This window comes from Ylistrum balloti, unplaced genomic scaffold (assembly GCF_031769215.1).
Source record: "Ylistrum balloti isolate Yb309-2 unplaced genomic scaffold, AGI_CSIRO_Ybal_v1 Utg370312, whole genome shotgun sequence".
Taxonomy (NCBI): domain Eukaryota; kingdom Metazoa; phylum Mollusca; class Bivalvia; order Pectinida; family Pectinidae; genus Ylistrum; species Ylistrum balloti.
The window spans coordinates 340,559-354,491 of record NW_026782231.1 but is presented as its reverse complement, the minus strand read 5'-3'; the positions used below and the strand labels follow the sequence as shown (position 1 = coordinate 354,491).

At 35.1% G+C, this 13,933-nt stretch overlaps 1 protein-coding gene across 4 annotated transcripts in view; it reads right to left on the bottom strand.

The window, feature by feature from the left end:
- Positions 1-13,933, bottom strand: part of LOC132553269 (rap1 GTPase-activating protein 1-like) — a 196,864-nt gene that overhangs the window by 157,280 nt on the left and 25,651 nt on the right. For all 4 annotated transcript variants that reach the window (XM_060217502.1, XM_060217500.1, XM_060217503.1 and 1 more), the window contains one exon: positions 565-794. In XM_060217502.1, the coding sequence (XP_060073485.1) occupies positions 565-772 (208 nt within the window). In that variant the 5' untranslated portion in view covers positions 773-794. The remainder of the gene's footprint in view (positions 1-564; positions 795-13,933) is intronic.

Sequence of the window (13,933 nt, the reverse complement as noted above, 5' to 3'; positions counted from 1 at the left end):
ATTTAGCAATAATCACAAAACCTTTGTTTAGTATGGAAAATTTTGTCACCCATACTGATACCATTAGGCTGCTTGTAAATAAAACTACAGTAAAACAGTATGAGATATACATGTAGATGATAACTGGATGGAGAAGAATTTCTCTGATATAACTATTAAAGTCCAGCCAGTAAAAACTTGTCATAAAAAATAACGATACTTCACCGGAACAAAATAAGATCTTCCAGTAGTTTATGAATAGAAACTTGGACATTGATACGTCACAATCAACGCTTATTAGGCAGCAATCTAGGAAGTCAAACCTAATTGGATTTAAAAATTACAATGTTTTCTAATAAGGTGATCATTTGGACAAACTAAGATTAAACACAAGACAGCAACAGAGTCATCATGAGATTTTAGTTGGTTTGTACAATACAATCAAAACTGAGGGCAATTTAGGTGTTGATGCCAAAGTTTTGACAGACAGAAGGACAAATGGACATACAGAAGGATAGACAGTTAGGCTAATTACAAGTGTGAGTACATAAAAACATTTTTAGTAAAAAAACTGAGAAAACTTACAATAGTCCGACAGAGAGAGTTCATCAAATTGCTGACACCTGTGATGATGTCGGGTACAATCATACCACAGAGTCGTCTCCGGGGCACACTTCCCCATGTTGTTACTTCCATCCCCTGTTGCCATGGTGACCTGGTCGCCATAACTATGGGGGTAGATCTGATATCTATTGGTAACAGAGGGGGACCCGCCATAGTGTGTCGGCATCATATCATAGATTTTTTGCGGTCACCTGCAAAAACATAGGAAAAAATTTATAAAACATGTTTGAGAAAAAAATTTTCTTAAACAATAAAAGCTATTGAAAATTATACTTGCAAGCTTTTAAAAACATCTATTTCTTTTTATTAAGCAAAGAGTGCAAATGATTGAGGCGAATTGACAATAGTGTAAAGTTTTTTTCACACTGTCACAACACATTTTTGTTGCAATAGTGTTTTTATATTGCAGACTGTCAAAGAGATGTTTGATGTTTCTTCCATCCCTTATAAGATGCGAAGACTGTCTAAAGTATAAGAATACTATTTAATCACATGTTTGTATTAAAGATAAACAACATCTCAAATTGATACCAAATTGACAAATCTCATAACAGACATAAATCAAATATTGATCTTCTCCAAACACAATCCACAGCTGAAGATAGCATACTGTACTAATCTGATTCAAAGAAATTCAGACAAATACTTTTTCTTTATCTTAATCATTCCAAAAATACACTTGGAAAACCACAGCTCTGAAAAATTGTTTTAAAATATGTCAGAACAAGTTGTAAGGTAGATAACTCCTGAATCTGTCTGTATCTCAGAAAAATGGATAACAAGAAAGACAACTCATATGTCAATCTGTCTCTTTGAAGTAAATTGTGAGAGTTCAAAGACAGACAACTTAACAGACTATAATGTGTGATGAAAACTAATACTGAAGAATGTTCCAACACTTAATTCATTAAATTGACAAGGAAATATTCCAGTTAATGATCACACACTTCACTAAGTTAGATATTACTGGAAGATAAGTTAGTTTCATGAACAAAGCGACAGCACTGCCATGACCCGACATGTATAATCAACACATCAAAACACTGCTGATATACCCTGTGTTGGCAGCCACTCCCATGTTACCATTACATGCAGCTTGGAATCAAGTTATTACAAATGCTTTTTATAATAAATTAAACTCCTCATTAAATCAAGACATTTAACTGACCTGTAACAAATGTGTTAATTACTGAAAGTTTTACATTAACAGAGGAACCATAAAACATACTGAAAGCTTTTCATCAACAGACAAAAACAGATTGAAAGATTTGCATTAACAGAAAAACAAGAGTCCAAGTGGGCCTGTATCACTCACCTGGATATCTAAGTCAATAATGCAAAACTTTTATATTTCTTTAGAAGGAAAATATTTCCCCTTATGAGCCTCACACCACAGATTCAGCTTCAAATTCCCTAGGGGTGGGGACAGAGATCGGTTGTTAATCTCTTGATGTCCAACAATGCTATTAAATTATGGGATGAGACTCTTAATGGCTTCAATGATATAATCTGTCCTGGAGTGGGAGCAGACAGCTGGAAAAATTATCAGTTACAATTGTGTTTGTCTCCTGATGCTCAGCAATGCTACAACTGATCACAACTGTTTCAAAAAACCAAAGATCCAAATGAATTGTTGATGATGCAAAGCAATGATATGAAAATGAACTAAATCTACTTGGAAGGTTGATTCAACCTGTTGAGCCCCACCCATCTGGTCCCAGGGGGCAAAACCTACACTTTATACAAAACTGATTTCCCTTCACCCAAGCATGCTTCAGACAGTTTTGGACAATATCCTGCAATTCATGAAGAGCTGCCAATTGAGCTTTAACCTTAAATAAAGATTTTAACAATGGTTGGTTTTATAAAAGAGTTCCAACTTCAGCAATTGTGATTTTATCAGGATGGCTTAGCAATTTCACTTCTAATTTGAACAATTTTTCAAAACTTTGGCAAAGACCTGACAGCATAAGGTAAGTGTAATTATCTACAGTGTTGGAAGAACAATTACATCAGTCAAAAGTATGAAATTTCACAACAGAAGTGTTTAAAAATAATTACAGACTCAATATAATTATATAATTCTCACAGTTTCTAAAATACCATAATGACTTTTGTCATTGACCATGAAAATTTACAATGAACAGAATTCATACAATTACAGAATTTGCAAAATACATCCCAAAACATAATTCACATAAGACAATTCACAAAATCAAAAACTCATGAAATGAACACAACAGCTTTGACACAATTCACATAATCCCAAAATTAATACCAATCACACAAATATGCGTAATTCAAACATCTACACATATTAATTCATATTTACAATATGCACTACAATGTGAAGCCAGTGTATTTATATATATAGATTGTATTCACCCCTCCACACCAATGAAGCCATGTATTCATATATATAGCTTTTGTTCACCCCTCCACACCAATGAAGCCAGTGTATTCATATATATAGATTGTATTCACCCCTCCACACCAATGAACCCAGTGTATTCATATATATATAGATTGTATTCACCCCTCCACACCAATGAAGCCAGTGTATTCATATGTATAGATTGTATTCACCCCTCCACACCAATGAAGCCATGTATTCATATATATATAGATTGTATTCACCCCTCCACACCAATGAAGCCAGTGTATTCATATATATATAGATTATATTCACCCCTCCACACCAATGAAGCCATGTATTCATATATATATATAGATTGTATTCACCCCTCCACACCAATGAAGCCATGTATTCATATATACATATATTGTATTCATCCCTCCACACCAATGAAGCCATGTATTCATATATATAGATTGTATTCACCCCTCCACACCAATGAAGCCAGTGTATTCATATATATAGATACTGTTCACCCCTCCACACCAATGAAGCCAGTGTATTCATATATATAGATTGTATTCACCCCTCCACACCAATGAAGCCAGCGTATTCATATATATATATATAGCTTTTGTTCACCCCTTCACACCAATGAAGCCAGTATATTCATATATATATAGATTCTGTTCACCCCTCCCCACCAATAAAGCCAGTGTATTCATATATATAGATTGTATTCACCCCTCCACGCCAATGAAGCCAGTGTATTTATATATATAGCTTTTGTTCACCCCTCCACACCAATGAAGCCATGTATTCATATATATAGATTGTATTCACCCCTCCACACCAATGAAGCCAGCGTATTCATATATATATAGCTTTTGTTCACCCCTCCACACCAATGAAGCCAGTGTATTCATATATATAGATTATATTCACCCCTCCACAGCAATGAAGCCAGTGTATTCATATATATATAGATTGTATTCACCCCTCCACACCAATGAAGCCATGTATTCATATATATAGATTGTATTCACACCTTCACACCAATGAAGCCAGTGTATTTGTATATATAGATTGTATTCATCCCTCCACACCAATGAAGCCAGTGTATTTGTATATATAGATTCTGTTCACCCCTCCACACCAATGAAGCTAGGTATTCATATATTAAGATTGTATTCACCCCTCCACACCAATGAAGCCAGTGTATTCATATATATATATAGCATCTGTTCGCCCCTCCACACCAATGAAGCCATGTATTCATATATATAGATTATATTCACCTCTCTAGGACAATGAAGCCAGTGTATTTATATATATAGATTATATTCACCCCTCCACACCAATGAAGCCATGTATTCATATATATATAGATTGTATTCACCCCTCCACACCAATGAAGCCAGTGTATTCATATATATAGATACTGTTCACCCCTCCACACCAACGAAGCCAGTGTATTCATATATATAGATTGTATTCACCCCTCCACACCAATGAAGCCAGTGTATTCATATATATAGATTGTATTCACCCCTCCACACCAATGAAGCCAGTGTATTTATATATATAGATTATATTCACCCCTCCACACCAATGAAGCCATGTATTCATATATATAGATTGTATTCACCCCTCCACACCAATGAAGCCAGCGTATTCATATATATATATATATAGCTTTTGTTCACCCCTCCACACCAATGAAGCCAGTGTATTCATATATATAGATTATATTCACCCCTCCACACCAATGAAGCCAGTGTATTCATATATATATAGATTGTATTCACCCCTCCACACCAATGAAGCCATGTATTCATATATATAGATTATATTCACCACTCTAGGACAATGAAGCCAGTGTATTTGTATATATAGATTATATTCACCCCTCCACACCAATGAAGCCAGTGTATTTGTATATATAGATTCTGTTCACCCCTCCACACCAATGAAGCTATGTATTCATATATTAAGATAGTATTCACCCCTCCACACCAATGAAGCCAGTGTATTCATATATATAGATTATATTCACCCCTCCACACCAATGAAGCCAGTGTATTTATATATATAGATTATATTCACCCCTCCACACCAATGAAGCCAGTGTATTTATATATATAGCTTTTGTTCACCCCTCCACACCAATGAAGCCAGCGTATTCATATATATATATATATATAGCTTTTGTTCACCCCTCCACACCAATGAAGCCAGTGTATTCATATATATAGATTATATTCACCCCTCCACACCAATGAAGCCAGTGTATTCATATATATATAGATTGTATTCACCCCTCCACACCAATGAAGCCATGTATTCATATATATAGATTGTATTCATCCCTCCACACCAATGAAGCCAGTGTATTTGTATATATAGATTATATTCACCCCTCCACACCAATGAAGCCAGTGTATTTGTATATATAGATTCTGTTCACCCCTCCACACCAATGAAGCTATGTATTCATATATTAAGATAGTATTCACCCCTCCACACCAATGAAGCCAGTGTATTCATATATATAGATTATATTCACCTCTCTAGGACAATGAAGCCAGTGTATTTATATATATAGATTATATTCACCCCTCCACACCAATGAAGCCAGTGTATTTATATATATAGATTATATTCACCCCTCCACACCAATGAAGCCAGTGTATTTGTATATATAGATTATATTCACCACTCTAGGACAATGAAGCCAGTGTATTTGTATATATAGATTATATTCACCTCTATATATATAGATTATATTCACCTCTATATATATATAGATTATATTCACCTCTATATATATAGATTATATTCACCTCTATATATATAGATTATATTCACCTCTATATATATAGACTATATTCACCTCTATATATATAGATTATATTCACCTCTATATATATAGATTATATTCACCTATATATATATAGATTATATTCACCTCTATATATATAGATTATATTCACCTCTATATATATAGATTATATTCACCTCTATATATATAGACTATATTCACCTCTATATATATAGATTATATTCACCTCTATATATATAGATTATATTCACCTCTATATATATAGATTATATTCACCTCTATATATATAGATTATATTCACCTCTATATATATAGATTATATTCACCTCTCTACGACAATGAAGCCTGTGTATTTATATATATAGATTATATTCACCTCTCTACGACATGAAGCCAGTGTATTTATATATATAGATTATATTCACCTCTATATATATATAGATTATATTCACCTCTATATATATAGACTATATTCACCTCTATATATAGATTATATTCACCTCTATATATATATAGACTATATTCACCTCTATATATATAGATTATATTCACCTCTATATATATATAGATTATATTCACCTCTATATATATAGATTATATTCACCTCTCTACGACAATGAAGCCAGAGCAATCTCTAGATGAAATTGATTTTATTTCCAATTACACACTGTGTTTTAAGTATGAGCTAGGAACAGTAAAAATATCATGTCACCGCACCAAAATTAAATTTTGTTATTTCAGCACTGCATTCAGTAATGATTTTACACCGTAGCAAAATTAGAAATTGATTTTTTTTTAATTTTTTTTTTTTTTTGAACAGCAGTCATTCAATTTCCAAAGAATCCATTTGCCATCTCAGGAATTTATTGATTTTTGGTGACTCAAAGATGCTTGAAAGACAATATGTCATCAGCAATATCATGATTTTCACTTCCAATTTGTTATAGGAATAAATATGCTGTTTGTGAGATGCTTAGTAAGCACAATATTGCAGTGCCTGAGTTATCAATTACTTTTCATTTTCAGCTCACCTGCTCTATTGACACTGTTGTCTGGTAACAAAAACTTTCTCTTTTAATTAGATGAATACATTCTCAATAGCCCAGTAACCTAGAATCAAGATAGTGGGCCGAATAGTATACAGGAAGAAATATTTTCAAGTTTGTTCAAATGAATTTCCTTTACCAGCTTTGAAGGTCAAAGGGGTAAAATATGTAACAGTCATAAATCACTTCTGATTTGGAAAGACACCGAAGGAAATGGCATTTAAACTCTCAATTAGGTGTTGTCCTATACATCAACTGTAACAGAGCTTTAAAACCTGAGAGAGCAAGGAAACTGCCTCTGGCAAAAGCAGAACTACCTATCTGACACAGCATGGGAGAAATGCCTAGGACAGAGCAGGAGAACTACGTCTAGGACAGAGTAGGAGAGCTACATCTTGGATAAAGCTGGGGAGCTACATCTAGGATGGAGCAGGGCAGCTACATCTAGGACAGAGCAGGAGAGTTACACCTTGGACAGAGTAGGGGAGCTACACCTAGGATGGAGCAGGGGAGCTACGTTTTGGATAAAGCTGGGGAGCTATGTCTAGGACAGAGCAGGGGATCTACATCTAGGACAGAGCAGGAGAGTTACACCTAGGACAGAGTAGGGGAGCTACATCTAGGACAGAGCAGGAGAGTTACACCTAGGACAGAGTAGGGGAGCTACATCCAGGACAGAGCAGGGGAGCTATGTCTTGGATAAAGCTAGGGAGCTACATCTAGGACAGAGCAGGAGAGTTACACCTAGGATAGAGTAGGGGAGCTACATCTAGGACAGAGTAGGGGAGCTAAGTCTTGGACAGAGCAGGGGAGCCACGTCTAGAACAGAGCAGGAGAGCTACATCTAGGATAGAGCAGGGGAGCTAAGTCTAGGACAGAGTAGGGGAGCTAAGTCTTGGACAGAGCAGGGGAGCTAAGTCTTGGACAGAGTAGGAGAGCTACATCTTGGATAAAGCTGGGGAGCTACGTCTAGGACAGAGCAGGAGAGCTACATCTAGGATGGAGCAGGGCAGCTACATCTAGGACAGAGCAGGAGAGTTACACCTTGGACAGAGTAGGGGAGCTACACCTAGGATGGAGCAGGGGAGCTACGTTTTGGATAAAGCTGGGGAGCTATGTCTAGGACAGAGCAGGGGATCTACATCTAGGACAGAGCAGGAGAGTTACACCTAGGACAGAGTAGGGGAGCTACATCTAGGACAGAGCAGGAGAGCTACATCTAGGACAGAGCAGGAGAGCTACATCTAGGACAGAGCAGGGGAGCTACAGAACAGTGCAAGGGAGTTACACCAAGTATAAAGCAAGGCAGTCACACCTAGGACAGAGCAGGAGAGTTACATCTGGGACAGAGCAGGAGAGCTACATCTAGGACAGAGCAGGGGAGCTACATCTAGGAGACTGACCAAATATCACTTAACACCAGAAAAATAATGTGTTGAAATGGTAATACATCTATAGCTTTATTAGTTGTAATTCAGTGTCTATTATACACATGTGTCCACTATAGACAGGTATCCCTTATCATAATACAGGTTTCATTGATAGCCAGATAGATATAATACAGATGTTCATTATAGACAGGTAGATATAATACAGGTGTTCATTATAGACAAATACTTACAATACAGGTGTCTATTACAGACAGGTATATCTAACACATGTGCTGATTATAGACAGGTTGATATAATATATTTGTCCATTACAGAGAGGTACTTTTAACATAGGTGTCTCTTATAGACAGTTTATTATGAAAGAAGTTCCCCTTTACATAAAATAGAAAATGGAAAATAAATGCAGCACCTTATTTTGACAGTTATACAAACATGAGATAGATGCAAAATCATTGCTTCCTATATTTGTTTCTTTTGTGAAGTCACAATGAATACTATGCCACAAAACTATGATGTCACAATGAATACTATGCCACAAATCTATGATGTCACAATGAATACTATGCCACAAAACTATGATGTCACAATGAATACTATGCCACAAAACTATGATGTCACAATGAATACTATGCCACAAATCTATGATGTCACAATGAATACTATGCCACAAAACTATGATGTCACAATGAATACTATGCCACAAATCTATGATGTCACAATGAATACTATGCCACAAATCTATAATGTCACAATGAATACTATGCAAAATCTATGATGTCACAATGAATACTATGCCACAAATCTATGATGTCACAATGAATACTATGCCACAAAACTATGATGTCACAATGAATACTATGCTACAAAACTATGATGTCACAATGAATACTATGCTACAAAACTATGGTGTTACAATGAAAACAATAGGAACTCTCAGCTTTAAGTCATACAACATGTGACCTTATTTTAAATTGATATGGTGGTGTTAATACATTAATAGCAGTGTAGCTGTGTGATTAGGTCATGTTCTCTATAGACATGGTGCTTAAACCAATCTTTATTTCTCAGGTAATCATTGTTTAAATCAAGTTATCCTGAGTGTCCTTTTCAGGAAGGAGAAAGCCCCGGCTGTCCCCTCAGGATGATCTCATGGTCAATTACCTTGTCCCAATTTAAACTTCTGGTGCATTGTACATGTAGTACACACAACCTCTTAGCACTAACCCAAGTCTATCTGCACTGCCGTTCATACACCTGTACTGAACTCAGTGCAAAGAAACTAGTGACAGCGAGGCTCTGTCACCCCCAAAGAATCACCACTTGGTATGATCAATGTAACTCTCCTGTCCTCCCCTGCAGCAGCTAGATCACGCACCTTCCATCCCTTATGGTCAGTACAACTTGGTACCACCTAGAACAGGCTCTCCTCCCCTGAGTCAAGGTAATCTGTGCCAGGTGGTATCATCCAAATCCCGCCCCTGTCTTCCCCTATTTATTACATATTGACATCATCCAACTTCTGTTATCCCTGCATTATTAACATTTGGTATGGTCTCCTGGTATGATGTAAGCCATATAGCTGTCTTCCCCTGGTCACTTGGTATGATCTAAATAATATAGCCCACTACCAAATGAACAGATGATTACTACTATGTCCTATGCCTGGTTATATTGGGAACAAGGACAGAACAGATGACTACAGGGCTAAAAGAGGAAAGGCTGTTACAGTGAACTGTGGAGGTAAAGCAGAGAAATAAAGGGACATCTGAACAAAACACAAATGCATGAAGAAATATCAACAGTAAAATAATTCAGATATTCTCTTCAAGTTGATTAAAACAACCATGAGCCAGCCTCAGTTTAAATTTCTAATATAATTTTTTAAAACACCAGAGAATAATCTCAGATTAGATGTTAATATAAGCAATTTATGTTATATCCTAAAATATTTTAACATATATTAATCACCATTGTATAATGTTGTTTTTAATTGTAATAATTGAACCATTCTGAATTAATTTATCTCAACAAATTACCGAATTAACAAATGAATTAATTCATCTCAACAAATTACTAAGATATTTAAATTTCTTCTTTGTGAAAGATTTTAAATCAATATTTGACTTCAATTATTGTAAATGCTAATAATCATTGTCACTTAATGCTAATAATTATTGTCATTAAATGCTAAAAGCTTCTTTCTCCAGTTACATCACTTGGGACATGCCAGAAGGGGTGCACACGATGAGATAGACAGAGAGAATGATAACGTACAGAAAAAGATGCAGGAGGGAGAGTATAATAGGGATAGCATAAGATTGTACATAAACTGACAGAAAATGTAATTACCATGGCAACCTGGTTTTGAATCTTGTAACAAATCTCACACATGGTGATATTCTCTTGAATGTAACACAAAAATACAGAAAGAACATAAAAAAAAGAATGGCTTTTACTTTTTATTTGCATTTTTTCTTAAATCAATCTTATTTTTGATCAGCAGTGTTCCAACTATTATTAGCTATTTTTGAGGATGAAAATGAAGTTGACAAGAGGAAAGTTTCCCTGATATACCCACAGAACCTATTGTGATAAGCTGTAGCTAAGTGACTGTGTATAAATATTTACATCTGATCGTGAGTGTCTGCTAGAGACTGAAAGACCAGTTCAACCTCCAGTGATAGCATCAGTCCTATCACAGGTGTAACCTATCTGTTCCGGGATCTTAAAATGAACAATTTAGGTAAAACACCTAAGATCCTTTCACTCATCTTGTCACACTACACCATCGAATCACTCAACAAATGTAATACCATATATACATTAAAACACTACATACTCATTTATGTAACACAACACAAAATGTTGGCTCGCACTCTTTATCAGTCTTATGTGGATCTTGCTCCCGGCCAGTTCCGTTCTCACTTCCTACGTAACAGCCACTGGCGCTTTACTAGTGTAACAAATTAAAAGCTTCACTTAAATAATCAACATCCTTTTGTTAAGATAACAAATTATCTTTTGCAGGGAAAGATAATATATCACCTTATATTTTCGAACATCGTAAACATAATTGTAAATTTGTTTTAGGTGCTAACTTCCATTTCAATTGATTTGAGAATGAAATTTAAAACCTGAATTTTCTCTATCAGCTTTCTTGGCCACAGCATCTAAAACCCCTACATCATTGCTATAGTAATCATAGCTCATTTGCATCTGCACTGACAGAAAATGATGCAATTTGGAGCAAAAACAGCACAGCCGGATAACAAGTGTTAAGTTATTACTACACCATCTGTGCAGGGATTCATTGCAGAAAATTTTCATTGAAAAGGGATTGCCATGTCAAGGCCTTGAAGTATGGATGATGAATACAGACTTTAAGCTGACACAAAGTCAAGGACCACCAAAAGGCAAAAACGGAAAGTTAAGAACCACAATATGATGTTGATCAAGCTATTCAAAGTTAGCCACCATAAAACAGCTACAGAAATTTCAGAACTGCTAACAAGATGACAAAGTAAAGAAGGAAACGAACAAATCAACTCAATATGAGTATCAGTGAAAATGATAAATGCTCTCCGAAAAAACTTATTTGGACAGAAAAGATTAACAAAGGGCAATAATTCTATAGGTGTAAGAGATTGCAGGCCCTGAATCTGGTACACTTCTCATTAACTAATATGACCAAGCTATACACCAAGTTTCATGATTCTAGTTTTAATGCAAGCAAAGTTATGTTCCTGACACAAAATTTTAACAAGAGATCCCAGATGGATCATGATGTCCACCATTGTTTGATCTTTATATGCTCTTTAAAGTTTTATCTTTTCCCCTCTTTTTTCTCCTATTCTTTGTTTTTGCTCTTAATGATGAGACATCTAAACATTCCTTTGCAGATATAGAGATGATAATCTTTACCTGGCAAATCCAAAATGGTGGCCTGGAAGCCATTTTGTTTCTTCTGCTCAGTCCCAAACTCAAACTGGCACAACAAGGTGCCTAAAGGTACCGATACCAGAAATTAGAGAAAGATCCATAGAGTAGTTCTCAAGAAATAGTGATAACAAACTTTCAATGTCAAAATCCAAGATGGCTACTTGTGGGCCATTTTGTTTTTTCTGATCAGTACCAAAATCAAACAGGCATAACTAGGAATCAAGGAAAGCATACACATGGTATTTTAGAAAGATCTATTCTGTAATTCTCTGTCTGTCAGCCATTTTGTTTTTCTGAGCAGTCCCAAAATTTCATGCACACAACTAGAGACCAAAGGAAACCTACATATGAATTTTGAGAGAGATTCATCTCTTACTTTTCAAAAAATAGCGATAACAAACTTCATTGAAAAAAAACAAGATGGTGGGCTAAAAACATGCAGAATTGACATCTTCTGAAATTCAGAGTCTTATGAGTACACAACCAGCTGAATCCAAAATACAAATCAGAACTCTGTTTCTTCTCTTTTAGGAGTTTGCTTACTGCAACAAAAATAAACTGATTTTGAATCGATTCTAGAGTCTCATTTTCCTTTAAAACATGTCTTATTTTATTTCATTCTGTGTGCTTAAGTCATTTGTTGAAATAGAGAATGTCGAATTCTGTTTCTTCTCTTTTAGGATTTTGCTTACTGCAACAAAAATAAACTGATTTTGAATTGATTCTAGAGTCTCATTTTCTTTAAAACATGTCTTATTTTATTTCGTTCTGTGTGCTTAAGTTATTTGTTGAAATAGAGAATGTCTGTCTGTGGTACAAGTACAGCTATCATTTAGAAAAAGGGAAAACAAATTCTTAAACCTTCTTTCATTTCTAAATCAGAAAGCATTCATCTGACAATCACCAGCTTGCATATGTACAAAGGTATCATCATCCAACCCCAACAGGAAGCTGATGGTAGTGAACAACATCAACAGGAAGTCTATACTTAAACACAAGTTTAATAACCCCTTACTTTCCATTTGAAGTCCTGGAGGTTGAGAATAAGCAGTGCTGATATGAAGCAATTTAAGTATTACATAACAAACAAGTCTCCAAAACTCATCATGTGGTCATATTTCCCAAAGAAAAAATCCTCTTATTTTTGTTATCATTTTTTAACATTCCGTCTCTGCTCTGAAAGTGATACAGTTGTTTTTTTTTCAGGTGATACATTTATACCTAGTAGGACTTCTCCAGATATTAGCTGAGGATGAACTTTTCTGCTCATATTTTTCCCTAATGAATGCAAAATCATATCAGTTTATAATTGTTTAAGATAAAATCACCATGATTATTTTTAGGACAAACACACAAATCTAAATTGATATTTTTCTTTTCAAATCACATGAAATATTTTATCTCAACAAGAAATCACAAAGTTCTTACATTGCATTTTTAGCGCCTATATCAAGCTGCGAGGCTTTCCTCCAGAAGGAAACAAGCTTAAGCCCCCAGCAGATAGTGTAACAAAATTTATCACAGAAGCCATTACCTAGCAATACATACACGTAGTAATTCCATTAATCAGACACCTTCAGTTGTAAGCTTCACATGAAAATCTGATAACATTACATAAAAATTCTATAGATTAATTTCTTTTAAGCATGAGATATGAAAATAATTTGCCAAGAAAAAACTGTGTATCATATCGGTGAGACTGGTTAGCATGAAGAAACCAAAAGTATCAGTACAACTGATAAATGCTTACCGTAAA